The sequence below is a fragment of the Solanum verrucosum genome, unplaced genomic scaffold (genome assembly GCF_900185275.1).
Source record: "Solanum verrucosum unplaced genomic scaffold, falcon-dt-bn FXZP01000125.1, whole genome shotgun sequence".
Lineage (NCBI taxonomy): Eukaryota > Viridiplantae > Streptophyta > Magnoliopsida > Solanales > Solanaceae > Solanum > Solanum verrucosum.
This window is the reverse complement of record NW_026019923.1, coordinates 556,421-583,853: the sequence shown is the minus strand read 5'-3', so window position 1 is coordinate 583,853 and position 27,433 is coordinate 556,421. Positions and strand designations below refer to the sequence as shown.

General features: G+C 36.2%; 2 protein-coding genes and 1 long non-coding RNA gene across 3 annotated transcripts; 1 reads left to right on the top strand and 2 right to left on the bottom strand.

Annotated features, from left to right (window-relative positions):
* Nucleotides 1-793: 793 nt before the first annotated feature.
* On the bottom strand, nucleotides 794-5,526 carry LOC125825447 (serine/threonine-protein kinase PCRK1-like). The gene is made up of 4 exons (XM_049504790.1): nucleotides 4,949-5,526; nucleotides 2,343-2,603; nucleotides 2,057-2,179; nucleotides 794-1,329 (listed from the first exon to the last, which is right to left on the bottom strand). The coding sequence occupies exons 1-4, from the start codon at nucleotides 5,327-5,329 to the stop codon at nucleotides 823-825; spliced, it is 1,272 nt and encodes a 423-aa protein (XP_049360747.1). The 5' UTR covers nucleotides 5,330-5,526; the 3' UTR covers nucleotides 794-822.
* A 482-nt stretch (nucleotides 5,527-6,008) lies between these two features.
* LOC125825439 (uncharacterized) lies at nucleotides 6,009-7,322 on the bottom strand. Its single transcript, XR_007442858.1, has 4 exons — nucleotides 7,033-7,322; nucleotides 6,830-6,910; nucleotides 6,470-6,515; nucleotides 6,009-6,343 (listed from the first exon to the last, which is right to left on the bottom strand). It is a non-coding gene; the product is annotated as an uncharacterized LOC125825439 (long non-coding RNA).
* A 2,309-nt stretch (nucleotides 7,323-9,631) lies between these two features.
* Nucleotides 9,632-27,433, top strand: LOC125824449 (putative white-brown complex homolog protein 30). Its single transcript, XM_049503831.1, has 14 exons — nucleotides 9,632-10,473; nucleotides 10,554-10,630; nucleotides 11,099-11,374; nucleotides 12,089-12,152; nucleotides 12,249-12,395; nucleotides 12,836-12,870; nucleotides 19,445-19,518; nucleotides 20,601-21,505; nucleotides 22,909-23,205; nucleotides 23,910-24,347; nucleotides 24,881-25,029; nucleotides 25,466-25,755; nucleotides 25,849-25,979; nucleotides 27,145-27,433. The coding sequence occupies exons 1-14, from the start codon at nucleotides 10,241-10,243 to the stop codon at nucleotides 27,299-27,301; spliced, it is 3,273 nt and encodes a 1,090-aa protein (XP_049359788.1). The 5' UTR covers nucleotides 9,632-10,240; the 3' UTR covers nucleotides 27,302-27,433.

Below are 27,433 nucleotides of genomic sequence, written 5' to 3'. Positions count from 1 at the left end.
GCCCTTTTAGACATGGTCAATAAGAATTCATATAACTGACCTCAATTTCTTTACGACCGAAGCATAATAGTAGTTGGTATTGTTCAACCCAAGGAAAGTAGACAAGTCTCCTCTTTTCAACCAAACATCAATAAGATCAAACAAACAATAAATCAAAATATTAGCAAACTAATATAATTGTATGCACCCTTCTCTTTCATTATAGCTAGCAACATTGTCATTACATTTCATTATAGCTAGCAACATTGTCATTACAAGGCATCTCTTGTAGAAAACTGATCATCTAATACCACAAAAAAAAAAAAAACTAGTTTCCATTTTCGATATTAAAATGATTGTGTTACAAGATTCAATATTTCACTTGAATGTTTGTTTCAAATTACATTCCTAAACAAACCATGACGAATTTTCATGCATAACAAAACGAACTTTTATGTATAACAAAACAAACCTTCTCATCTTGTTCATTTTCTTGCATATCATGAAAAACGGAAACTATACATTTTTAATCAAAACTGGAAATATCAAGATCAGTATTACATGAGAGCTTCAGATTCCTTATATCTAACGACAAACCCCTTCATTCATCGTTATAGATCACCAGAAGATTCTGCAGCAAGTCACATACAGTGTCCATAGTCACCACTTGCTGTCAATTCTAGAGGTGATATAAGACAATAATGACAGAGACCTCATTCATATTGGGAGCTAGTAAATATAGTTTCCAGTTCTACATTACCTTTCTCTCCAACGGAAATAATGTTTTGTTAAAACTTTTTCTTTCAACTCCTCTTTTGTTTGTGCATATTGGAAACTATTATATTAACAAGTGTTTGTCAGCTTTGTTGACCACATGTGTACTAACCTGCTACCATCTCCGAGTTTGATATCAGTTATCTTCCTCTTACCTTTCCTTGCAGATTCTGGTGAAGTTGGTTCCGCAATTCTCACAGGTGGTCCAGGATTTCCTATTCCTGTTGATGTCTCGACAACTTTGTTCACCATTTCCAGGACTTCACTCATTTTTGGACGTGTCTTTGCATGTCTGACCAAGCAGCGGTTGGCGACTATAGAGAGCTTCTGGGCTGACCTTGAGATCTTACCATCAAGCCTTGGGTCTAATATTTGTTGAAACTTCTTAGAATCTGATATGTATGGCTTTACCCACTCTAAGAGCTTCTGCTCACTCCTAGGCCGATTTCGATCTAATGGACGTCGACCAGTAATCAGCTCATAGAGAAAGACACCATAGCTCCACACATCACTCTTGGAAGTGAGACGACCAGTTTGAATATATTCAGGAGCAGCATATCCCATGGTTCCAACAACCTGATACAATAGAGATGTAATATGCAACCAGACTACAACCATGAAAATGGGCATCATAGTAAGAAACAATATAAGAACAATGTTGGCAAATATAAAGGAGTGTTGGAACCATGCTTTGACATTCTATTGAAATCATAAGAATTTTAAGCTTATGTAACAGTGAATTAAGACGTGTTGTCTGATACTACTAGTTTCCAATAATTCATCGAATTCAAACGGCTAACAAACGAAATCATACTAGGTTGCTGAGCCAGGTTTTTGGAAAGCATGCTAGGGACGAGAAGGCGGTTTTGGTGTTCAATTTGCTTCTCCTTCACTGTTATCTCATGTTTATGAGCCAAGGAAAAGTACATATTGACCTAAAACTGCTAAACTGACGGTGGACCAAAACGAAGTCATGCAAAAGTCAATGGCAATTTTGGTAACAAGCTTCTTGGCTTTCCATGAAAGTAACGAATGGAACATTTTTGCTAAAACATGATATGGATGATACATAGAATTAATAGACAGCAAACTATTTTTCGCAAGGAAATCCAGCGAAGAAGATAGATAAATCATAGTTGATCAATTCCGTGAAAGGAGTTAAGCATATGACTATATCAACATCTTTTAATATCCAAGTATCCAACATTAAAACTAATGAACAAGAAAAAGTGAAAAAGACCAAAGGACAAGATCTTCAGGACACATGTATTGAGATGCATGCAATCAAGTTACGGGAGCATACCGCAGTTGAGACATGGGTTAGACCCTCAGGAGGTCCCAACCTAGCCAATCCAAAATCTGACAACTTTGCATTCCATTGCTCGTCCAAGAGAATGTTTGAAGATTTGAAATCTCTGAAGATAATCTACAGTATAAAAGAAGAGAGACATCAGGATTCTGGACGATAGCTGACTCAAAACACTAATAGCTTGAGCTAACATAACAAAAGGCATTAAGGCGATGAAGTCCTTGCTAGTTACACATTTTACACCTTTATATAGGTGCAAATAGCTAAGTGGAAAAAGTACCTGAACATCCATTTCTTCATGTAGGTATGCTAAGCCACGAGCAGCATCTTGGGCTATCTTTAACCTCATTGCCCAGGAGAGAGGGGTTTCTGACCTAGCTGACAAATGGTTTTCGACACTTCTGTTAGGCATGTATTCATACACCAAAAGCCGCTGGATTCCTCTCTCGTCATCTTCTGCACAGTAGCCAACTAATTTGACGAGGTTTTTATGTTCAGCCACCCCGAGAACATTGACTTCTGTCACCCACTCTTTGTGGCCCTATTGAATAGAATCAAGAAGAGTATGTTACTACAAATTGAACAAGAACATGATTATCATGTTTTATTTATTATCATGGTTCATTCCACCGAACTATTGTAAACAGACTGGTTATTAATCGTGTTCACCAAATTTATGCCTAAAACAATTAACTAAACAGTAACTAAAAACCTGAAAACTGGTGGCTAAGTCGCAAACTCGCAATAAAACATGTGAAATAAGTTAGTAATTCTGCAGAAGGTTCACTATAACCATCAGGGTGTTCTCCTAGTGACTAAAGTAAAGACATAGTAGAACGTCAAAAGTTGCTATATGAGTAGCAGTCCGAGTACCAATTATTATGCCGAAGCTTCACCGTTACCATCAGCGGTTGGTCCTACTGACCAAAGTAAGGACATCGTAGAACGTCAAAAGCTGAAGTGAAAGCAGCTTTCCAAGTTCCTTATTCATGAGCTGACAATGTACAATTTTATACAGAGCAGAAGATTCAATGTTTACGACCTCTTTCCACAATTGTATGACCTATTAAGTTTATCAGAGTTGACAATATTACATTTCTGGTGTAGTTTTGGATGCTGAATAGCTTCTTCCTCAATAAAAATGATATACTTAGAAACAAGATGAAAAGCATCTACATCATCCAATATTTAAGCTAAAAAGAAAAAAAAAATTACTCCCTCCGTTTCAATTTGTTTGTCTTACTTCCCTAGTTCCCTATTTACTCTGTTTCAAAAGTCTCTTTCATTTTTTGGTAACTCTTTAATTTATAACTTTCCATATGACATGTTTAAGACCACAAGAATAAAGGACATTTTGGTACATTTTACGCAACTTTCGTTTAAGACTACAAGATTCAAAAGTCTTCCTTACTTTCTTCAACTCGGTGTCAAGTCAAAACCAGACAAACAAATTGAAACGGAAGGAGTAATAAAATAGCAATCATGAAAGAATTTTATTGACTCACCAAATAGTAACTAGGTCAACAACATGGAATAAAGGAAGTATTATCATACCTGAAGATATTAAAACAGGGTCAATCATCAACCAATAATATCAACTCACTACAACTCAATCCCAAACTAGTCGGTTCAGATTTATGAATTCTCTGTACCATTCACTCTTCTGAGGTTATGTAACAAATAAGTATGGGGTTTCAACAAAACTCCAGTGAAGAAAAACATGTTGATACTGGAATAAGAGAAATAGAAGTTCAGCATCATGACGCTTCAGCCGCATATAAGATGAACGCAAGCATAAGAAAGTGCTAGACATTAGGCATCTCAAATCAAAAAGCTATCAGAGATAATTATGATTGAACTTTCGTCATGCTTATCCATCTATGAAGTTGGGAAAAATAAATCATTTCCGTACTCTAATTCTCATTTTTAGGTATGTGAAAGGTCATATTGGACAAACCCCCACTGTGGAAAATGTTCTCTTCGGACTACTATACAATCCAAAACAAATACCAGCACCGAACACCTGTCTACGCTGAGAAGAATGTTTCAATGAGGCAAGTTAAACAACTATTTATCTAGTGGTCCTCAACTATCAGAAGATTTTCTCACTAGGCCAGAGTAAGCGGCTAGTGCTTCTCAAAGAACCATATTGAATGGAGCCATCACATGTTGGAAGAACTATACCAACTATACTTCCGGGGTTCAGCACTTCTTTCTAAAATGGAAATAAGTTCTGGGGTTCATCACTTTTCTTAGTTCAAAGAATCAAAGGAGTAGACTTTGCCATCTACAAGATTTTTCAATCTATGGTCATCCTTTTAATCGTTTAGATGGGGGCAAGCCATGAGTACATCACTACACCACAAAGAATGGAGGAAAGGTAACAAAAGGAAGTATTTTAACATAAGAGATCATTCAAATCCATGGACTTCCATGTGCACAGTCAGATCACACATTTTGAATAATGCCAAGCCAATTCAAATTAGTTAGTATATATGTTGTTGTGTGGGTCTATCAATGTACAAAATGTTTAAGTTGAAATATTTTTTGATAAGGTAAATGCCATACGTTAAAGTTAAAATATTTCCCTAGCGACTTCATAGTTCATACTGTGGAACAGTTTGCTTTACTCTTCCTGGTTTTCTGTACTCCTAAAAGATTCCCAAAGTTTTCTAATACAGCTCCGCAAGCGAAACTTAAATGGTTAGAGAAACGACAGTAGTTAAAGTAACATTTAGATTTAGTTCCAGGTAGCTAAAAAAGATAAGAGATGATGAAGTGTGTATCTACTGCAAAGTGCCAACACCTAATAAATAGTGATGTCAAAGTGCAGGATCCTAATATTTCTAATACATAATTATTCGAGCTTAAAAAGAATTTAGTTACCTGTAATCCTCTCCTACCAAGTTGTTTTACAGCCACGTCAATCTTTTTCGCTGAATCCTCACCAGTCTTTACTGTGGCCTTATATACACATCCAAATCCACCTTCCCCAATCTTGGTAGTACGATTGAAATTCTTCGTTGCTGCTTTCAGTTCTGAGAATGTAAATGCCCTGAGATCGGAAGGTCTATCTGACAGGCATGGAATTTGGCTCCTTCCTCTAGACTCTGTGCTGGTATCTGATACATTCTGCGAGCTGGACTCACGATGAGAATGCCGAAATTCACTATCAAAAAGACCAAAAGAGGAGGACAGAACTGGATTTGACTTCGCGGTCTTAGGTTCTTCCTTCTTCTCACTATTGTAGAACTGAAAACACTTCATGTCTTTCAGTATGCTAAAACACCCTCCCTGCAGGTTCAAATCCAGACTGGTCAATTAATATTCAAGTAATTTCACATAATGGTAAATTGGAAATACTTGGAATGTATTGAAGTATATCGTATTTGAATATCTAATTACACTGATGCCTGCAGAATTTATCCAGGACTTTAAGGAGCAGGAAAGTCCACATGCCTTGTTAAAGCAAAATAAGAACATGGGGAAGAAATATACAAAAATGAAAATGATAAATAGGCAGAAGACTAATCAACCAATCCATGGAAATGCAAAACGAGAAGCCATTAGTAATAAATCAAATCTTTCCTACCAAACCTAATGGCAATTGCTCCATGGCTCTCAAAAGAAATACAACAACAACATACTCAATGTAATCCCACAAGTGGGGTCTGGTGAGGGTAGGACGCATGCAGACCTTACCCCTGCCTTTGTGGGGTAGAGAGGTTGTTTCCGGTAGACCCTTGACTAAAAAGAATGTTATCGAAGCAGGAGTGCAAGAAAAATATAGCAAACCGAATAGCAAAATACAAAACAAATGAAGCAACAAATAGTACCACACATAGAAAAATATGAAACTACGCAATTACTAAATAATACTACCAATAGTGAAAAGAAGAAACGAGCGGGCTATCCCCCTACCTCCCCCACATAAAGCGCAACAACACCCGGCTACCTACTAACTGCTAGAAACCCCTTGAAACAAAAACATCACTCAATCCCAAACTAATTATCTTGGTTATAGGAATTCTCAAGATCCATTATGTTACATATGGACAACGAAAGTTGACCCACCTGCTTGAAAACAATACTTAATCATCAAGACAAAAGCTAAATACAACCTTAAATTTCCATATGTATTTGTTGCCATCAAAACCAAACAAAACAGAAACAACCCCAAAAAGGTAAAATTACCAGAAATGTAGAAAACCCACCATCTACGGGACACGAGATTCAATCTTTTTCAGTCCTTGGATAGCCAAAAGCCCAATTTTACAATTCCTGTGGATACAGAGAAGATAAAACTCAGAAAACTCAATGACCATAAAACCCCCTCATTCAAAATTTTACTTTGACTGCCAATAGACACAAAAAGAAAAAGGTACTCAAAACCTAAAAAAGACTCACCTTTAGGCTGCTAAATCTGAACCCACAGCATAAACTTTATCTCAATCTGTTCATAAATGGAAATATATTAAACTAATTGGCTTGGTTATATGAATTCTCAATACCCATTATATTTCATTTGGACAACAAAAGTTGACCCAATAGCTTGAAAACAATACTTAATTATCAACACAAGAGCTAGTATACAATCTTTTCTTTTTTAAAGACAGGGGACAATTACAAGGTGGGGAAATTGAATCCTCATCAATAAACATGAAAGTTCAGGCAGCTACTAAGATTCTACACAACATTAAATTTCCATATGTATTTGTTACCATATAAATAAAGTAAAACAGAAACAACCCAAAAGGGTAAAATTACCAGAAATGTAGAAAACCCACCATCTACAAAGTGCAAGATTCAATCTTTTCCAGTTCTTGAAAAGCCCAAATTTCACAGTTCCTGTAAATACAAAGGTGTGAAACCTTCAAAAACTCAATGACCCATAAAACCCCACATTCAACTTTTCACTTTTAACTCCCAATAAACACAAAAAAATAACTCAAAATCTAAAAAAGACTCACCTTTAAGCTACTAAATCTGAACCCACACCATAATTTTTATCACAAATCTGCTCACAAATTGCAGTACTACTTGGAATTTGATAAAATTTCAGCTCCAACAAAAGGCTCTATCTTGGCAAAGATGGCAAAGACTTTAGATGACTCGAGAAAAGTCTTCACACGGCAAGCAGCAGCATTTGAAGTCTGCTATTCAAACAAACAAATACTAATACCCCACCAAAACAAAGTAAAGTTTCTCCAACACTGTACTACATTCACACTGTATTTTTCTTTTTTCAAGAAGATTTGACACAAATAGTTTCATGCCACATAATGAGATGGAATTAAACAGTCATAATGTGAAACTTAAAGGGTCCCTCTCAAAGGGACAAAGGAATATGTATAGGCTGGAAGATCACATTTTGTCTTTTTTTGGACAAAGAATTGGTCGTTGAGAAATATAAATGCGTATAGTTGGGGGAAAAAATAAAGTTGAAACCATTTGTTTTTTTCTTGAATGAGTGATTTCTATAGTGGGACGGGACGGAACCTAGTATCCATTCCAGTAATTTCGCTTCGATTCATTTCGTACCAGTTAAATCATCCCATTTTGATCCGATACAGGTTCATTCCGATCCGATGCCCAGCCTTAATAAAAATTATTGGGATAAAATATGAAATTATTTTAATAGATAAAATCTCCTCATAGATTCTTCTTGTCAGATCATAAGTTTGTTTATTTACTTCCACTTTCTTCATCACAAGTGAGAAAATTGTTATGATTTTACTGTAAGGTATGATATCACGTTGGTCAAATGGAGAAGGCTTGTGGAGATAATATATCTAGGTGTTGTTTTTTTGGGTTATATTCATTATTTTATGATTTCATTATAAAGTATAAAATTCGAATTTCGTATTTTAGTTGAATGAAAAATTGATGTAAATTTAAATAGATTTGAACTTACTTACAATCAATTTCTCATTATCAGTGTCTTCATTATTAGAAGCGTAACAAGGAAAGAGTGTAGAAGCATATATCTTGAAGCATCTTTATTCTCAAGAAAAAATTGTTACGATTCTATTGTAAGGTATGGGATGAGTCTCCTATTGGGTAATGGATATCTTATGTATTTTCACCTCAATAGTTATATTTTGAGGTGTGGTTCTCCTTTAACTTATAAATTTCGTTATAATTATATTGTAAGGTATGAAACTAGAGTCTCGTATCAATTAAATGAGAAATTAAGGTGGAATATATAGAGAGAGAGAAAGAGTTATCATACGTTGAAGCCTCTTTATTTCATAATCATGATATCTTTATTCTCGTAACTATAATATCTTTGTTTTTGTGATTATGATAAGAAGCATGTAGATCTTCATACGCACATATTCTTTCCACAGTGGTGGAACCAGAACTTCGACTAAGAGGTATCAAAATATAAAGAAGTAAAATTGCTTATAAGTCAAGGAGTGTCAATATGTAATATATATACATAAAAAATATTTTTAGCTATATAGTGTAATTTTTCGACGACGAAGGAGTATTGGTCGACACCCCTCAACTACATGTGGCTCCGCCACCCCATAACCAATATTAGTCTTTATTTGCTCCCATATCTTCATCATAGTAGCTTTCATCTTCATAATAGGTCATTATTGGCTCCTATATCTTCATCATAGTAGCCTTCGTCTTCATAATAGGTGTAATCTTCGAAATTCATCATCACATAATTTGTTCGAAGCAATGGAAGATTAAAATAATCAATTAGTAACAAAGAATATAAAAACCTTATCAAATCCACATCCTTTGGTATATTACTCAATTTTTTTATTTTTTATTTTTTTTTACCGTGGTTTCCGGGCGTCGCTTTGCGAACCCGACTAGCTGTACCCACCGGGTCCCGCTGTTTCAAGGCGGGTCCACCACGGTTAGTTCCACGGGGCCCTGGAGACGCGGCCGGTTTGTAATGCCTCCAGTGGCCCTGCTGGGGCTCGAACCGACGACCTGAAGGACTTTGTCCCAGGCCTTTACCAGCTGAGCTACCCCTCAGGGTTTATTACTCAATTGTAGTATTCATCGCTCAACATTTTAGGTCAAGATTTTTACATCACATTCTAGTGATCTTACCAATTTTCAAGACTTTTTAATCATATTTTAATGACCTTATGAATTCTTATATTAAGAAACTAATCGTGATTATCAATAAACACCACTATAATATGGCAAAAACTTATCAGAAAATGGATCAATTTTTTATCCCAATTTTTCTTTTAATAAAATTGACCGAGTTTGATTAATTTGTTGTGTAAAAATTAGTACAATAAAAGACTAATTGAACTGGATTTTTTTTAGTCAAAACTATAATCAACTTTTTTTAAAAAAAAAAATCAACTAAACCTCGTGATTTATTTATTTCTTGCCTCAAAAATCAACTATGACGATTTTGCTTTATAGAAAAAACAAAAAATAATTAGGATTAAACCGATCAAGTCAATCAATTTCAAAGTTGGTCAATTTTTTTCGATGGATTTAAAATTTTTAATATATAGTCCTTATGAATCAAATCAATGGTGCGTAAACAAAAACATTTGCATGCAACTATTATTATTATTATTATTTCATACAAACATTAATTCTTAACCTCCAATTTAGCCATTAATCTCTCAATGCCATTTCTCTTCCAAAAACAGTGGAGCTCCTCCCAGAATCTACACATCTCCCTCATGATTCTTCACCCAAAAATTTTGACCAAAAAAACCCTTTCTTGTTTTTTTTGGTTCTGGAGCTTCTTCTTGTCTCCATGGCCATTTGAACCCCAAAAAAATAAAAAAAAGTCCTTCATCCCTTGTAAAAATTTCATCTTTTTGGTTCTTGGGTTGTTTCTATTTTCATGAAAAATGTCCTTTATCCCTTGAAAAATTTCATCTTTTTGTTTTTTTGGTTTTTTGTTTATATTTCCTATTCTCTTAAAAATTTCATCTTTTTGGTTCTTGGGTTGTTTCTATTTCCATTTTCTTGAAGAAAAAAAAAATCATCTTTTTGGTTCTTTGGGTTGTTTCAGTTTTCTATTTCCTTGTAAAATACTCTTCATCCCTTGAAAAGTTTCCTCTTTTTGCTTTTTGGGGTTGTTTCTATTTTCTAGTTTATTGAGTTTTATGTTTTATTTAGTAGTGGCATTTTTCTGGGAAATCTTCTTTAGGAATTAATTAATTTGGAATATTAGATGAAATGGGTAAAATTAGGATATGGTTACCCTGTTATTATTTGTTTATGATTCTTGTTTTGGGTTTTTCTCCATGTGTTTGGTGTGCACCTGCTAGTAAACAAACTCCTGCTAATGCTAATGCTAATCCTACTGCTGTGCCTGTTCTTGCATCTTTCATTTATGGCCAACTTGCGAATCTTACAAAAGTATTCCATAAGGATATCACCCAGGTTTTGGGATTTTGCATTGATGATGTGTAAGTTTTAATTGCATTATAGTTTAACATCTCGTAATTATCTAAATTCTAATTAAAAACTTAATCTTTTCATGTTTTAGGGATGCTGAGTTGTTTGAGGCATTTAATTTTGCCAAAAACTTGGAATTCTTAAATAATTGCTTTAAAGAAACCAAAGGTATTGATTTTTTGTTGTTGTTGTTGTTGTTATTATCAATAATGTGGTTGCATACACTAGGGTCTATTGAAAACAGTCTCTCTACCTTTGAGGTAGGGGTAAGGTTTGTGAACACTCTACCTTCCGCAAACTCCATTGTGTGGGACTACATGGGGCATGCTGTTGTTGTATGTAATTTGCTTATGCTTTTAATCGCAAGATGCTTTTTGCATGCGTTGATCCTAATGAACTTGCTGGCGAAACTCTGGTCACCACTTTATCTTCTCAAATTAATTCAAGTTTGGGTAGTCTGACATGCTTTACACTGTCAATGTATATTACTTAAACTCTAAAAGAAATGAGCTACAAAAATCAAGTAGAAATTCTTGTCATTTTGTTTCCTATTTTTGCATCGAAATTTTGCTTGTTCGAATTCTGATATAGTTTGAAACACCTTTATCTCTAACAATATGCTGATCATCTTAACAGACGTGACACAGAGGCTATGTAACGCTGCAGAGATGAAATTCTACTTCTCAAGTTTTTTGGAGACAAAATCAACCCAAAAAGCTAATATCTTAAGACCCAATAGGAACTGTAACTTGACATCATGGGTGCCTGGATGTGAACCAGGCTGGTCTTGCAGTGTTAATAAAAATGAGAAAGTTGACCTTAAGAATGCAAAAGATATGCCTGATCGTACTCGTGACTATCAACCTTGTTGTGAGGGGTTTTTCTGCCCTAAAGGCTTGACTTGCATGATGCGTAAGCATATCTATAGACTCTCTTCTCGATTATCAATTGTCTGAGTTGTTAATTCCTCAAATTGAAGTTATACTGCTCTGATAATATAAAGATTCTTGCATTATCTGTGTAGTTTAACCAGTTATAGCAGGTCAGTTACAATTTTGATCAGCTTACTAATTAATATCATAGAGATTTACCAGTTTATCATATAAGTGATTTGATTATGTAAAGATTCTCTTACATTACCAGTGTAGTTTTGATGATTTTGTACATAATATATTTAAGGGTATAAGTAATAAGTAAAAACAACCCTTTGGCAGCCTAGCTGTTGCAAAGGATTTAATTCCTCTGTTTGCATATATTGTTTAACACTCAATTTTATTCATCTATGATTAAAGTCACTATTTTGCTTAGTTATTATGAATATATGTTGCTTCTTGCACGGGAAATGAAGGCCTGTTTAGAGTTTTCATGATGAGTCTAGTCTTGTTCTGAAACACTCAATCTAGAAACTAGCAACCTCTACATTAACAATGATGATTATATGAATGATACCGAATTGAATGTATGTCTTGCCAAATAGAATTTTAGTTATCTCACTTTCAGAAGGCTTTGTGAGTAACTTACTTTCCATATTGAACTCCTGCTTACCTTCGAAATTGATGAAATAAACATTTTAAGCCATGAGGTTTTGGTATTTGATCTGAAGGATCCCTATTATATGTTATGCAGCTTGCCCATTAGGTGCTTACTGTCCTCGTGCTACACTCAACAAAACAAATGGTTTATGTGAACCGTAAGTTTTTCTAGTTCCACTTTTTCTTAACCTATTTCAGCATGCCTTCTATAGTCATATGATCAACTAATACGTGTTTGGTAAAGAAATTTCCAGATATTCATACCAATTACCACCAGGCAAGGTAAATCACACTTGTGGAGCAGCTGATCGTTGGGGTAGTGAAACAGACGGTGGGGAGTTATTCTGCTCACCAGGATCTTACTGTCCAACTACCACCAAAAAGGTTATTTGCTCGGAAGGGTATTGAATTTGATCCCAGAACTCACAGCATTCATGTTTGTCTTCTGAGGCAGTAACCAAGTACACCCTCCGTCCATTTTTACTTGTCCAGTATTGACTTGACACCCCCTTTAAGGAGTAATAAATAGAATGACAATTTTACTATATCACCCTTTGGATATAATAAATTCAATGCTTTGGGAAATGACTAGAGTTAATAATAAGGGTAAATTAGGAACTAAGTGATAAATTGTCTCTTGATTTTCCAAAAGGGATAAGTAAAAGTGGACATCTATCTTAGTATAGTGGACAAGTAAAATTGGATGGAAGGAGTACTTGCAAATTTTCCACAATTAGATTCCTTCACTTGAACTAAAATTTCTGATGCATTCATTATCATCACATTTGTAATAACTCTATAACAATCATAATTGACTATATCTCTATTTGTGTACTTCCAGGAATTACTGCAGGAAGGGCTCTACGGCACCGAGAGGTAAATCCTCTTGATTCTAGAAGCTTTAATAGCTTAGCTCGGTAAAGTGGAGGTGGAAGTTACAACCACTATATATTAACTTTTTCAGCACGGACTGGGCTATATCTAATGCTCAGGATGAGAAGTAAAAGCTGAGAGAAATATTGGAGAAGAAATATTATTGAATTGTGTATCTACGACTCTACGTTATTACATTGAGATTCTATTTATAGACACTACAATAGACTCCTTTTCAAACTAGGATTCTTATTCCTCTTCCTATTCTAAGTAGGATTACATATAATTATTCCTATTCTAACACTCCTCCTCAAGTTGGTGCATACAAATCATATGTACCTAGCTTGTTACAGATGTAATTATTACGAGGACCGGTGAGGGACTTGGTGAAGATATTTGCAAGCTGATGATTTGATTTCACAAATTTCATAACAATGTCTCCTGGGAGTGTATCTTTTCTCAGGCAAAGTGAAAGTCAATCTCAATGTGCTTAGTGCTTTAATGAAATACTATATTTGATGTGATTTGAAGGGCCGCTTGATTATCACACACAAGTTCCATCTGACTGATTTCGCCAGATTTTAGCTCTCTCAGCAACTATTTGATCCAAACTAGCTCACAAATTGTTGCAACCATTGCTCGATATTCTGATTATGCACTAGATCGAGCAACCACACTTTATTTCTTACTCTTCCACGACACCAGATTACTTCCTACTAAAACACAATATCTGGATGTCGAACATCTACCAGAGGGTGATCCTGCCCAATCAATGTGTGTATATCCAGTGATATGCTCATGGCCTTAATCCTCGAAGAGTAATCCTTTACCCGGAGTTGACCTTATAAATCGCAGAATGCAAACAACTACATCTCAATAGCTATCACAAGGGGAAGTCATAAATAGATTTACAACACATAGGAAAAGAGATGTCAGGTCACTGTGAGATAATTCAACTTTCCAACTAGTTGTTTATACCTTTCAGGATTAGTGAGTGGCTCCCCTATCCTGGGAGGAGTTTAACATTCAAATGCATAGGAGTGTCAATGGATTTACATCCCATCTTTCTTGTCTCCTCAAGAATGTCTAAGGAATACTTGCGTTGAGAAATAACAATACTTGATTCAGACTGAGCCACCTTAATACCTAGAAAATACTTCAGTTTGCCAAGGTCTTTAGTATGGAAATGCTTAAAGAGATGTTGCTTCAAATTAGTGATACTATCTTGATCATTGCCAGTGATAACAATATCACCAATGTAAACAACCAAATAAATACACCAATTTGGTGCAAAATGCTGATAAAACACAGATTGATCAGCTCCACTACTAGTCATGCCAAATTCCTGAATTACTGTGCTAAACTTTCCAACCAAGCTTGAGGAGACTGTTTCAGACCATAGAGTGACTTACACTATCGACATACAAAGCTACTAGACTCCCCCTGAGCAACAAAACCTGTTGGTTGCTCCATATAAACTTCTTCCACAAAATCGCCATGCAAGAAATCATTTTTAATATTCAACTGATGAAGAGACCAATGACGAACAACAACCATAGATAGAAAAAAAAAGACATGCTATTTAAGCCAGGAAAGCGAAAGTATCACTTTAATCAAGCCCAAATATCTAAGTATACGCTTTGGCAACAAGGCGAGCCTTAAGCTGATTAACCTGACTATAAGGACCAATCTTGATGGTATAAACCCAAGGACAACCAACAATAGATTTACCTTCAGAAAGAGAGACAAGCTCCCAAGTACCACTCGTATGTAAAGCAGACATCTCATCAATCATAGTCTGCCTCCATCTAGAATGAGAAAGTGCTTCACCTTTAGTATGAGGAATGGAAATAGAGGACAAAGATGATACAAAGGCATAATGGGGTGATGAGAGACTATGATAACTCAAGAAGGTATAATGTGGGCTAGCATTTCTAGTGGATCGTATACCTTTTTGAAGTGTAATCAGTTGGCTAGAAGGAGGCAAGGCTATAGTAGGAGCAGGGTTCGGCGCATGACATGAATCATCTAGGACTAGTGTTGGACGTGGACGATGATGATAAGTTAATATTGGCGGCACTGCAATTTGAGATGTAGAAGTAACCGTAGATTCTTCAAAAATCGATATCGGTAAGACATGAGGTATGGGTAAGACCTTAGAAACATCAGGATGATTAGAAGAGATATAGTAAGGTTGAGATTCAAAAATTGTAACATCGGCAGACATAAGGTAGCGATGAAGATCAGGTGTATAGCAACAATACCCTTTTTGAACTCGAAAGTAACTGAAAAAGACACATTTGAGAGCACGAGGGACTATTTTATCTTTTTCGAGGCTAAGTTATCAACAAAGCATGTACTCTCAAAAACATGAGGGGGGATAAAGTAGATATGTGACAAAGGAAACAATATAAAAGATTAGGGGATTCTATTAATTAAATAACAAGAATCAAAGACTGGATCGCCCCAAAAATGCAGCGGAACATGAGATTCAATGAGTAGAGTGCGAGCAGTGTACATTAAAGATGTCTGGTGAATAATTCCTTGGTGAGTCATGAACTCCTGAAACTGGGAGGATAAGTATTCTAATGCATTATCACAATGTAAAGTGTGAATAGGAACACCAAACTGATTTTGTATTTCAACAGAGAAACTTTTGAATATAAAAAATAGGAAAAAAGGACAAATATACCCCCGAACTATCATAAATGGTATGTGTATACCCTTCGTTATACTTTACGTATGTATATACCCTTGCCGTCAATTTTTTAGGCTATGTATACCCTCAACCCAAAAGGAGGGACACGTGGCATCATCCTAGGCATTCATCCGATTTTAATTTATTTATCAAAAAATAAAATTACCCACTCAACTATCCATTTCTAAGATCCAATTAAGACCCGAATTAAACACCAAACCCAACTTAAACATAAAATCCTAATTTCCAAATTCGTTGGGCCCTGTTGTGATTCAATTGAGGCTTTTAATGTATAGTGTTGCTGAGATGATTTCCCACAAAATTGCATTGTCAATTATCATTTTGGTGGCATGATGCGGCAACAATGACGTGACTGAGAACCATCAAGGGTGGCGCTGCCTTCAAATCCAATTTGGCCGTGTTCTTCTGTGTCTTTTAGGTCTTTTTGATGAGTTAGGCTTGCGATGGGGTGACACCTCTTTTTGCATTAGCTTCGTTGCCATGTCGGAGCTCCGTCGACGACTATCAAAAGAGATTAATGAACGATACCACTGATTCAATTTTTCTTTTGGAAAACTTAGATTAGAGGGTGGAGAACGATCCATAAGAAATTGAGGCAATAAGAAATTGTATGTCCCACAAATTGCAATACTGAGAACAAAAACAATTTCCCACAAAATTGCAACAACAGAGAATAATGCATAGATAAGAGGTGGAGGACAAATGTTTTGAAGGGTGGAGAACAATGCATTTGAGGTTAAAATCCTCAGTTGGATCACACAGTAGAATAATAATCTCAAACGCTGGCATATTGACGAATTTGGAGGCTGCTATCTGGCGATTTTGGGAACATATTTTTAATTCAGGTCTTAATTGGATCTTAGAAATGGATAGTTGAGTGGGTAATTTTATTTTTAGGTAAATAAATTAAATCGGATGAATGCCTAGGATGATGCCACGGGTCCCTCCGTTTTGGTTGAGGGTATACACAGCCAAAAAAATTGACGACAAGGGTATATACATACGTAAAGTATAACGAAGGGTATACACATACCATTTACGATAGTTCAAGGGTATATTTGTCCTTTTTCCCTAAAAATAACTCATAATGATCTTTCATTCAGGAAACCCAAGTGTATCTTGAATAATTATCAATGAAATTAACGAAATCCTAAGGGTGAACTAACTCTACTAGGACCCCAAATAGCAGAATGAACTAGATACTAAAGAAAAAATAGACTCTGAGTGACCTTTAGTACTACGTGAAACGAATGTGTTTCCCAAGTTGACATGACTCACAATCTAATGTGGATAAACTAGGCACCATATTCCGCAACTTGGATAGACCCAGTCTCCTAAACGTTTGTGAATTAGGTTTGGCGAATCTGTAATTGAGCATGTTGTGAAGGAATTTGAAGAGGTAAGATAGTAAATGCCTTGTGATTCATGTCCTGTGACAATCATTTGTTCCATATTGCAGTGTTGCATGAGAAAAAAAATCATAAAAAATGTTATGCCACAATGTGAGGCACGCTTCAAACGACTAACAAATGCTTGATTTAGGGGGACAAAAGGTAGGTTTAGATTTTCTAACCCCTTTTGGTTTTGTTTGGATCCCATTGGCTAGCAGAAAGAGATTGCGGATAAGCAATATCAGACAAAAGTGATTTGTTACCAGAAATATGATTAGAAGTGCCTGAGTTCATGACTCATGTTCCAAGAGTACAAGAGTACTAGACTGTGAAATACAAGCAAAAGAATTACCCGCAACATAAACACCAGGTTGAGCAACCGAAAATACTTGTGGAGACGTTTTCTTACTTGCTTGATACTAAAGGAACTGATCATATTATGTCTGAGCAATATGAGCATTATTGGATGGTCAATTACGTTAAGCAACAGATGCTACTTGTTGAGATGTCTGCGTACTTGTACGAGTCCAAATGAACTCACTATATTCCTTTAGAGCAATAAAATCATAATTGGGTGGTGGACCATGCATAATATAACATATGTCACGAGTGTGTCCAAGTTTATGATAATAACTACACTTAGATCAAGGTTTTCCAAAATGACCTCTTCCTCATCGATTCTCCATAGATTGATATGTTCGTTTTTCTATGGTTTGAGATGTGAGAATAGATTAGTCAATGGTGGGTGATGAAACTACTTTGTGACTGGGAGACACAAAAAGACGAAGTAGACAAGAGAATAATTCATCAATTGTAGGAGCTGTAGCACTGGATAAAATTTGATCTCGCACGGAATCATGGTAAGTAGGAAGTCCAGCAAGTGTAAGAACAAGAAATAATGTTTGCTTGTGCTCTTGTTGTTTATCCACGTTTGCAGTGACTGTCATTAACGTTTTAAATTCTTGCATGACTGCATGTACCTGTCTAATGTAAGTAGACATATCGGATTCTTTTTTTTGTAAGTTGGTCATTCGAGATATCACATCATGGAATCGAGATATGCCATTAATGTATAAAACACGAGCTTTTTCCCAAACTGAATAACGTGTCTGGATTGGGCGAAACAAGGGCATCAACTTGGATCAATAGATTGCCATGGGAGACTGCATAATTGAGCATCAACTTTCTCCTATTGTGCTTTGGCCTTTGCATCTTGCTCACTAGCCTTTACCTTTTCATCTACCACACAAATATTGCTCGTTAAGTAGTTTTGGACACCTTGATCCGTGCACCACAATTGAACTGAGGAAGCCCAAGCTAAATAGTTTGAGCTTCCCATTAGTGGTTCTAAAGTGATCATAGGGCTTGAACTTCCTATATTTTTGGAGCCAAGAATATCAACCCCGAACGTCATATTGTGAAATTAGACTTTTCTCTCACAGTAAATAAATAAAAAAAATTGGGGCACCCTTTGGGGTGGCCCAGTGGTTTGGGCTTGGGACTTCCATGTTGGAGGTCTCAAGATCGAAACCCCTTGCCAGCGAAAGCAAGGGGTTTGCCTTCTGGGTTGAGCTCGTCGCACCGGGCTTGCCTAGTTCAAGTTGCCTCTCCTATGTGGTTTGCGAGCTATTGCATAGGAGCGGGGGTTTTACCCTGTGCGCACCCAAAGGGTAGCGGCTGCGGGTTTTCCTTGTCATAAAAAAAAAAAAAAATTGGGGCCAGAATCTGTCTCCCAGAAATATATCTGACTGCCGGAAAAAAGGTCAGCCTTGGAATCAGGAAAACATTATATGGTCAGCCTTGGAATGAAGAGGCGACCCCACTGGAAAAAGAGAACTGCTGAAAAATGGCTAGAAAAACTGCTGACAGAAAATTTGATTCACTCGGACTGCAATTTAGGTCACCGGAAAACTGTATAATGACGGCTGACTTTGCTGTATGATGGATTATTTTCTCACAATTGATCTGATACCATGTGAGAAATATTGGAGAAGAAATATTATTGAATTGTGTATCTACATTATTACATTGGGATCCTATTTATAGACACTACAATAGACTCCTTTTCCAATTAGGATTACATATAATTATTCCTATTCTAACAAAAACAATCAACAAAACTTTATCTGCAACCATGAACTGCAGTCCATTCTTTAGGATCTCATCTACTCCACTTTATTGTATTGAGCCGGTCTTGGCCTTTAGTTTCCACTTCTCAGTACTTTTGAGATACTTATAGAGTTCCATATTAGTTGAGGGTATGGGTTGTTGTCTCAACTTAATTGTATAGGCTAACAGATAACTTATTTCTTAGGCAAACAGTATCCAAATTTCTGATTTTAAAAAGTGTTTGAATATCCAGATAGTTTTTTCATGAATTACTTGGGGATCTGTTAAGTTATTTTTGCTTTATGTTCACTATGGCAACAAACAAAGATGTTAATTTTTGGCATTTTGACCATTGCAGAATGCATCAAGTTGAGTAATTGCCACAAACAATCAGACAAACAAAAGCTGCATGTAATTGGTTTTATACTTATTGTAAGTGGCCTCTTACTTAGTTTAGTCTATTGCATTTACTTCTTCATGAAAATACACTATTTTGCGCTCCTCGGCTTTAATTTATCTGGCAAAGTAATCTTGGGGCTTCTGTTCAAACTGTGTATCTCTCTATCTTTTAATTGTTCTGGTTTTCACTTAATGAGTATTTACCAAAATCTGTCACAGTTTAAAGTCTATGTTTGAGGGGGCTTAGTGTCACGTCCCAAAATGGGAGGAGACATGGCACGGCATCCGATGCTTGCCAACTTGCAGCGAGCGAACCGATTTAGTTTAGTGACTACCCACTTCGAGCCCATACTTCACAATTCAATTAATTAACAATAATAATTATGAGAGAAATAACTCCATTAATGATTGAAGTGCATCAACATAAACTTAAAACTATGTATGTTAGAGACAAAGGGAAATTCATAAGGTTAATTTCTACTTGCACATTTAGAATGAGAAGGGAGGTAAAACTTTCTGAAATGCCCATAGCCACTAAGCTAGACGAGTGGTTGACAACACACGCATAAGTTAGACTCTACAAGACACGGCTCCATAGACTCCCTAGGATACCTTAAACCTAAATCTATGATACCAAGTTTGTCATTTGCAGTTCGAACTTCTCTTTTCAAGATTATTAGATTTTCATTCTCCCACACCTGTACCTCTGAGTCATACTATACATGTATCTACATGTTCCATAATATACTTCTTAATCAGTCGTTCTCATTGGTATACAAAACAATATTTCCTATATTCGTTAGCATGCTTAGGTGTTAAACTTAAATTGGAATTTTCAGGGACGCTATACTTTAGTCATTTTCCCTTGTCAATCTTGTAAAAAAAAGGAAGATGTTACTGTGTAGAATAACACTTTATGTTAGAAAACCTGTCTCATATTCATTGTGTTAGGATTCCATAGGAGATTATAAGGTGTTGAATTATTTCACAATTTTCCTTGTCTATCTTTTTCATTGTAGAATCAGAGACCAACTCTTTTATTCTGAATTTAATGATTGATTTTTTAAAATTGAAGTTGTTGCATAGTATCTGACCTCTTTTTACCTTACATGTAGGGTGCTTTGAGTTTTATACTGATCATCTTTTATAATTGCTCTGATCAAGTCATAAATACTAAGTATCAAAGAGTCGCCAAGTCCAGGGAGGCTGCAGCAAGACATGCGCGAGAAACTGCACAAGCAAGAGAAAGGTGGGGATTAGTAAAAGATGTTGCTAAAAAACGTGCTTTTGGATTGCAACAGCAGTTATCTCGCTCATTCTCAAAGAAAATGAGCGTGAAGCAAGGAGCAAGAGGAGCTTTCAACCTACCTAAAACTAATGATGAAGCATCCATACCACCTAAAGGTTCTAGCAGCTCAGCTGGAAAAGGAAAGAAAAAAGAACCTAGTGATCTCACGAAAATGATGCATTCAATTGAAAATGAAACAGACAATATGGAGGGGTTCCATATGCAGATTGGAGATAAGAATATAAAGAAGCAAGCGATCAATGCTAAAAAACTGCACACTAGGAGCCAAATTTTTAAATATGCATATGGTCAGCTTGAGAAAGAGAAAGCTATGGAGCAAAAGACTAAGAATATGACATTCTCGGGAGTTATCTCAATGGCAACTGATGATAATACTGAGATCAAGACTAGGCCTCCCATTGAGATTGCTTTCAAAGACCTGACCATTACTCTAAAAAAGAAGCACAAACATTTGATGAGGTCTGTTACTGGAAAACTTATGCCTGGTAGGATTTCTGCTGTCATGGGTCCATCTGGAGCTGGGAAGACTACTTTTCTTTCTGCAGTGGCTGGCAAGCTAACACAATGCACATTATCTGGGATGGTTCTCATAAATGGAAGGGCGGAATCTATCCACTCATACAAGAGAATTACAGGTTTTGTTGCCCAAGATGATATAGTCCATGGAAACCTCACTGTGGAAGAGAACCTTCGATTTAATGCAAGATGCAGGTATCAGTTAGAATACATACTGCATTATCTTCAAGAGACTGACACTACTGGGAAAATAACATCCAATTTTTCTTCTTTTTAAAAATTCTTTTGTTTGTTGAAATGACATTATTTTAAATTTTGTTATATTGCCTTCCGTATTTCTTTGAACTTCTAGTTACCAAGTAAGTTGAAAAGATAATTGAAACAATTTTCACGTTTTCCAGAGTTCTCTAAAGATAAATTTTTTTTTAAAAATGGTAGAAGATCTTATCAATTAGTGAAAACTTGTGATGTTTCATTTATTTTTCTTACAATTAATATTAATTAGGATTTAGTTGCACTTAACACTTAAGCTATTGGTAAATGTGTATATGTTCTCCAGAAGTACATAAACTTTGATAACTCTTTTAGTTTTTCACTCATGGTGATATTGTGTCTTCTAAGGGTCAATGTCATCTGCATTAGTGCTTCTCATCAAGCATTCTACACTTAGCAAGTGTTTATATGGCACTTAATATCTGTAGTTTCTTGTCCTTCAATTTTTTTACTCTCTGTTGTTTTTTGTACCTCGATTATCGTATTAATTTGTTGTAGTTTCCATTTTGTTACTATCTTCTATATTTGTTATTATATGTTATTCTTGTACTTCTGTTACTTCTTTTCGGGACTGTTTTCCTTGAGCCGAGGGTCTACTGGAACCAACCTCTCTACCGCTGAGGTAGGAGTAAGGTCACGGTTCTACCCAGTGCCAGGTGCCATATCTTTACAATGCTTATAAATTATAAGTGTTCAACTAAACATATATATTTGTATTTTTTTTCTCCCTTTGCGCCTTTTTTCATTAAAGCCCATGTTTTATTTGCGCTTTGCGCTAAAAGCCCCCACAGACGTTAGAGCCTTTTTGCACTTTTAGCTCTTGATAACACTGGCTTTACCCTCCCCAAACTCTACTTTGTGGGACTACACTGGGTATGTGTTTGTTGTTTGCCTCGTGTTTTGCAGCAACAACTAGTTTCTTCTCTTTTAAATCTTGTCTTATGAACTGTTATGTAGGGTGTGCTAATCTTAGGTTATACATACTCTATTTGGAATATCCACAAGTTACACGCCCAGAGTTCGTAGTTGAAAATGTGGACCCTAATGTATAATAACCTTATCTATTCCTAGTTTGACGTGTATAGAAGGTTCAAATCATAAGCTGTTACTATTGTGGATATGTCACGAAGGCTCTATTAACTTTATCTTTCAACATTGTCTTAGTTGAAAATTTTGGCCTTCATGCATTATAGGTTTTGCTCATGCATAAGATGTTATTCCAAGTTTACATTCATAGCAAGTTTGATTAACTTGACATCTAAATGTTCATTCTCATTTTCTTATTGCCATTTTATGTCTTCTGCTGAACCTTCAACATCGTAAAGACTAGCTGCAGACTTGCCAAAGGCCGATAAGGTTCTTGTAGTCGAGAGAGTTATTGAATCATTGGGTCTTCAGGCAGTTAGAGATTCGCTGGTTGGAACTGTAGAGAAGCGTGGAATTTCTGGTGGCCAGAGGAAACGAGTGAACGTGGGGATGGAAATGGTCATGGAACCTTCACTGCTAATCTTGGATGAACCTACATCTGGTTTAGACAGCTCATCCTCAAACTTACTTCTTAAAGCGCTTAGACGTGAAGCTCTTGAAGGTGTAAACATTTGCATGGTTCTTCACCAGCCTAGGTATGTGGAGTTTTTTCTCCCTAGTCAACTTCTAGAATTCTGCAGAAACTAGATATGCAATTTAGTAGTTTTATTTATCAAAAAAAGTTTGACTTTTATATACCTTCCTTAAGTTATAAATAGTGGATCAAGGGGTATTTGAAGCCTGTTTACAACTATACAGAGACATATATGTTGGAGATAAATAATTTAAATAAAAGTGTGATCTCTCTAGCAACTTAAGCTTTTAGATTAGTTGGTTACACACTTCGACTTGGTTCGAGTTAGAGTTTCGACGTGCTTGGCTCATGAAAAGGATTCAAGTCCGCACGTGAGGGGCGTGTTGGAGGTATACTTAATTAAAAGGTGTGCTCTCTCTAACAAATTAGGCTTTTAGATAAGATGGTCACACACTTCAACAGTAAAATTACACCACAGAAATGTAATTTCCCTCTACCTAAATAAGTAGTTCTATTAAAACAGGTTAATATAAGTTGAGAAATTTAGATAGTTAAAGATGCTTTTGCTTTTGTGTTTTCCCTTTCTTGCTCTATCAATTTGTGTTTCCAGTTCATAGAAAAAAAAATTGCGCTGGCTCAGTAGGTATGCCTTTTGAAATCATGTGACCATTGAGACTATGTTGCAATGTAAGGAAGAATTTCGTGCTGATATTGGCTATATTGTATTATAAGTATGGTAGAATGACTTATTCTTCTGTCCTTCAGCTATACCTTGTACAAGATGTTCGATGACTTGGTACTTCTAGCCAAAGGTGGTCTTGTTGCATATCACGGCCCTGTGAAGAAAGCAGAAGAATACTTTGCAAATCTTGGAATCGCAGTACCAGATCGTGTAAATCCTCCTGACCATTTCATTGACGTCCTTGAGGGTATGGTCAAACCAGGTGGAGGTGTGACTGTGGAACAACTTCCTGTCCGATGGATGCTTCATAATGGTTACCCTGTACCCCCAGATATGATGCAATTGTGCGATCAGATTGCAATGTCCTCCAAGGGTGTTGCAGCAGCTCCTGACCAATCTTTTCCTGTTGATGCATGGCATGAGAAGCGAGATTCTCTGTCTCATGGCTTGTTAAAATCCCATGACTTGTCTAATAGAAACACTCCAGGCGTAAACCGGCAGTATAGATATTATCTTGGAAGGTATTGTATCTTATGCTATCCAGATTCATGTTATATTTCCCCTACTACAGTCTCTTCATTCTAAAATTGTCAGTGACTAACAAGAGTCATGACATGAAAATATATGCAGCTAAAATTTCTGCCACTCTCTCTGGTCCAACAACTGGCAAGAGAAGTAACACAGAGATTAAGCTATTCAGAGATGTTGAATCAGATATTGAAGATTTATCTTCAAATATCTGTTTGGCCATAGAATTTGATCAGATTTTGAAAATTGGATCAGAACTTTAAAAGTTTTCTAAGTAAAATGCATGTCGAAACACAACTTCAAGTTACAAAATTCGCAACTCAATTTTTTTATGTTTCAACTTCAAAATCTTTGGTCAAATGGGAGCAATTAATTGGTTTGTCTGAAACTTGATAGAACTAAAAAAAAAAATTATACAAATAATCAAGGGAGAATGAGACATTGGTGTAATGAAATGATGAAGCTTGTCACAGTTTTCTGACGCAAGTTATTATAAGATAATGTTTAACTTGATTACATTCTTCAGGGTTGGCAAACAGAGATTGCGAGAAGCTCAAATACAAGCAGCAGATTATTTAATCCTCTTGGTTGCTGGAGCATGCATAGGAATCCTATCCAGCCAGAAGGGTGACACCTTTGGATACTCCGGCTATACGTATAGTATCATTGCTGTGTGTAAGTGGACTACTTGCTAAATCCGAAACCAAGACATCTTCTAGCTGAATATATTTTTCTTAGATATGGGTGCATTTAACTTGCTTTACTTTCTAGGCAATATGATTCAAAGTTAATTGATTGCCTCAAATCAAAAGAACACTTGTATATTCACCACATATAGACATCTATTACTTGTAATACAACTTTTTTTTTTATATCCGCGGTGTCTGGGTCAGCTTGTACGCACCTCGGCTAATTCCACTAGATGTCACCTCCCAACAGCAACAGGTACCAGGTCACATATGGGAAGAAATCACCTAATTTTTTGACTCTGCTGGGATTTGAACCTGAGACTTCATGGTGCTCAAATGTGTTGTGCTATTCTGTTCAAAATACTCGGCGATTTTACCTGCTTTATGTCTCTCCTAATTTCATGATGCTTCTTGAATTGCAGCACTCCTCTGTAAGATTGCAGCATTGAGATCCTTTTCTTTGGACAAGTTAGAATACTGGAGGGAGAGAGAAAGCGGCATGAGCAGTCTAGCTTATTTCCTTTCTAAGGATACAATAGACCATTTCAATACTGTTATAAAGCCTTTGGTTTACCTGTCTATGTTCTATTTCTTAAATAGTCCAAGATCATCCTTTGGCACCAACTACCTCGTTTTCCTCTGCCTTGTATACTGTGTGACTGGCATAGCTTATGTGTTTGCCATCTGCTTTGCACCTGGACAGGCACAATTGGTATGTACCACAGCCACGTTCTCCATTAATATGATGTATTTCTTTTTCCTGACTCTTTATGCTGACAAGCTTCTTCTTGCCCCATTCGAACAGTGGTGTGTTCTTGTTCCTGTTGTTTTGACTCTCATTGCAAACCAGGAACCAGACAGTACTGCCGGAAAATTAGCTAAGTTTTGTTACCCAAGGTGGGCTTTGGAAGCATTTGTCGTTGCAAGTGCGCAGAGGTTGGTAGTTCATATTCTCCTCTGGTTTCTGTAAACTGCTAGATCATAATGCGGAAGTATATATTTGTTGCTCCCTCATCGGCATCCTTAAGAGTTGAGGTTGTATTCTTGTCAGTAGGCGTTGTTGCATCGATACTTAGGAAACTATAAATTGATGCTCTGATAGCACCAGCTCTCAGAACTTTTAACATGCTTTTCAGTTTTCACCATTCACAAGGCTGTAGAAATTTAGACTATTGCCTTTACATCATTTATTCCCTGTCCATAAAAGGCATAATGCAATCTGTTAAGAAAACCTTCACTCTGACATGGTCAAACAAATAGAATGACCAATTTTTGGCTATGTTGCTTGAACTCTCAAAATATGTTATCATACCCGTGTCGTGTCCTCCAAAAATGCACTACTTTTGGAGGATCCGGCACGCGCCCGACTAACATATTTGAAGAGTCCGAGCAACATAGATTTCCTGTTGTTGTTGATCACATTATGCTAGCATTTTCTCATCTGTTTGGCTATGTTGCTCGGACCCTCCAAAAATATCGTCATACCCGTGTCTTATCCTCAAAATATGCACTACTTTAGGAGGATCTGACATGCACCTCTTAGACAATTTTGAAGAGTCTGGGCAACAAAGATTTCCGATTGTTGTTGATCACATTAAGTTGGCATTTTCCCATCTATTTGACTATGTTGCTTGGACTCTCCAAAAATATTGTCATACCTGTGTCGAATCCTCCAAAAACGCACTATTTTTGGGGGATCCAACACGCACCCGTTAGACATTTTTGAAGAGTCCGAACAACATAGATTTTTTTATTGTTATTAATCACATTTTGTTAGCATTTCCTCATCATTTTGGCTTTGTTGCTCGGACTCTCCTTAAATGTTGCATTACCTATGTTGGATCCTCCAAAAATGCACTCACTATTTCTAGAGGATTTGGCACGCACTAATTGGTATTCTTGGACTTGAAGAGTCCGAGCAACACATATTTTTGGTTATTGATCACATTAGATTAGCATTGTCTCGTATATTTGCCTTTATGGTTGTTGATCACATCTAGTCAGCATTTTCTCATATGTTTGGCTATGTTACTCGGACTCTCCAAAAACATTGTCGTTCCTGTATCGGTAGGCACTAATTTTTTTTTTTGTTTCTCTTCAGATATTCAGGAGTATGGTTGATAGCAAGATGTGGCAAATTATTGGAGCTAGGCTTTGATGTGCATAGCTGGAATACTTCTCTAATCTTACTGATTCTCACTGGTGTAGTTAGTCGTTTAATAGCTTATGTTTGTTTAGTATGTCTTAAAAAGAAATAAACCATTTTTTTTCTTCTTAACATATATTGTTGTTTACAACAAGATTAAAAAAAAAAAGAGGCATAGGTTTAGGGGCTTTTGGCATATAATGTATATTACAACAAGGTTTTTTGACAATGTGCTAAAGTAGCT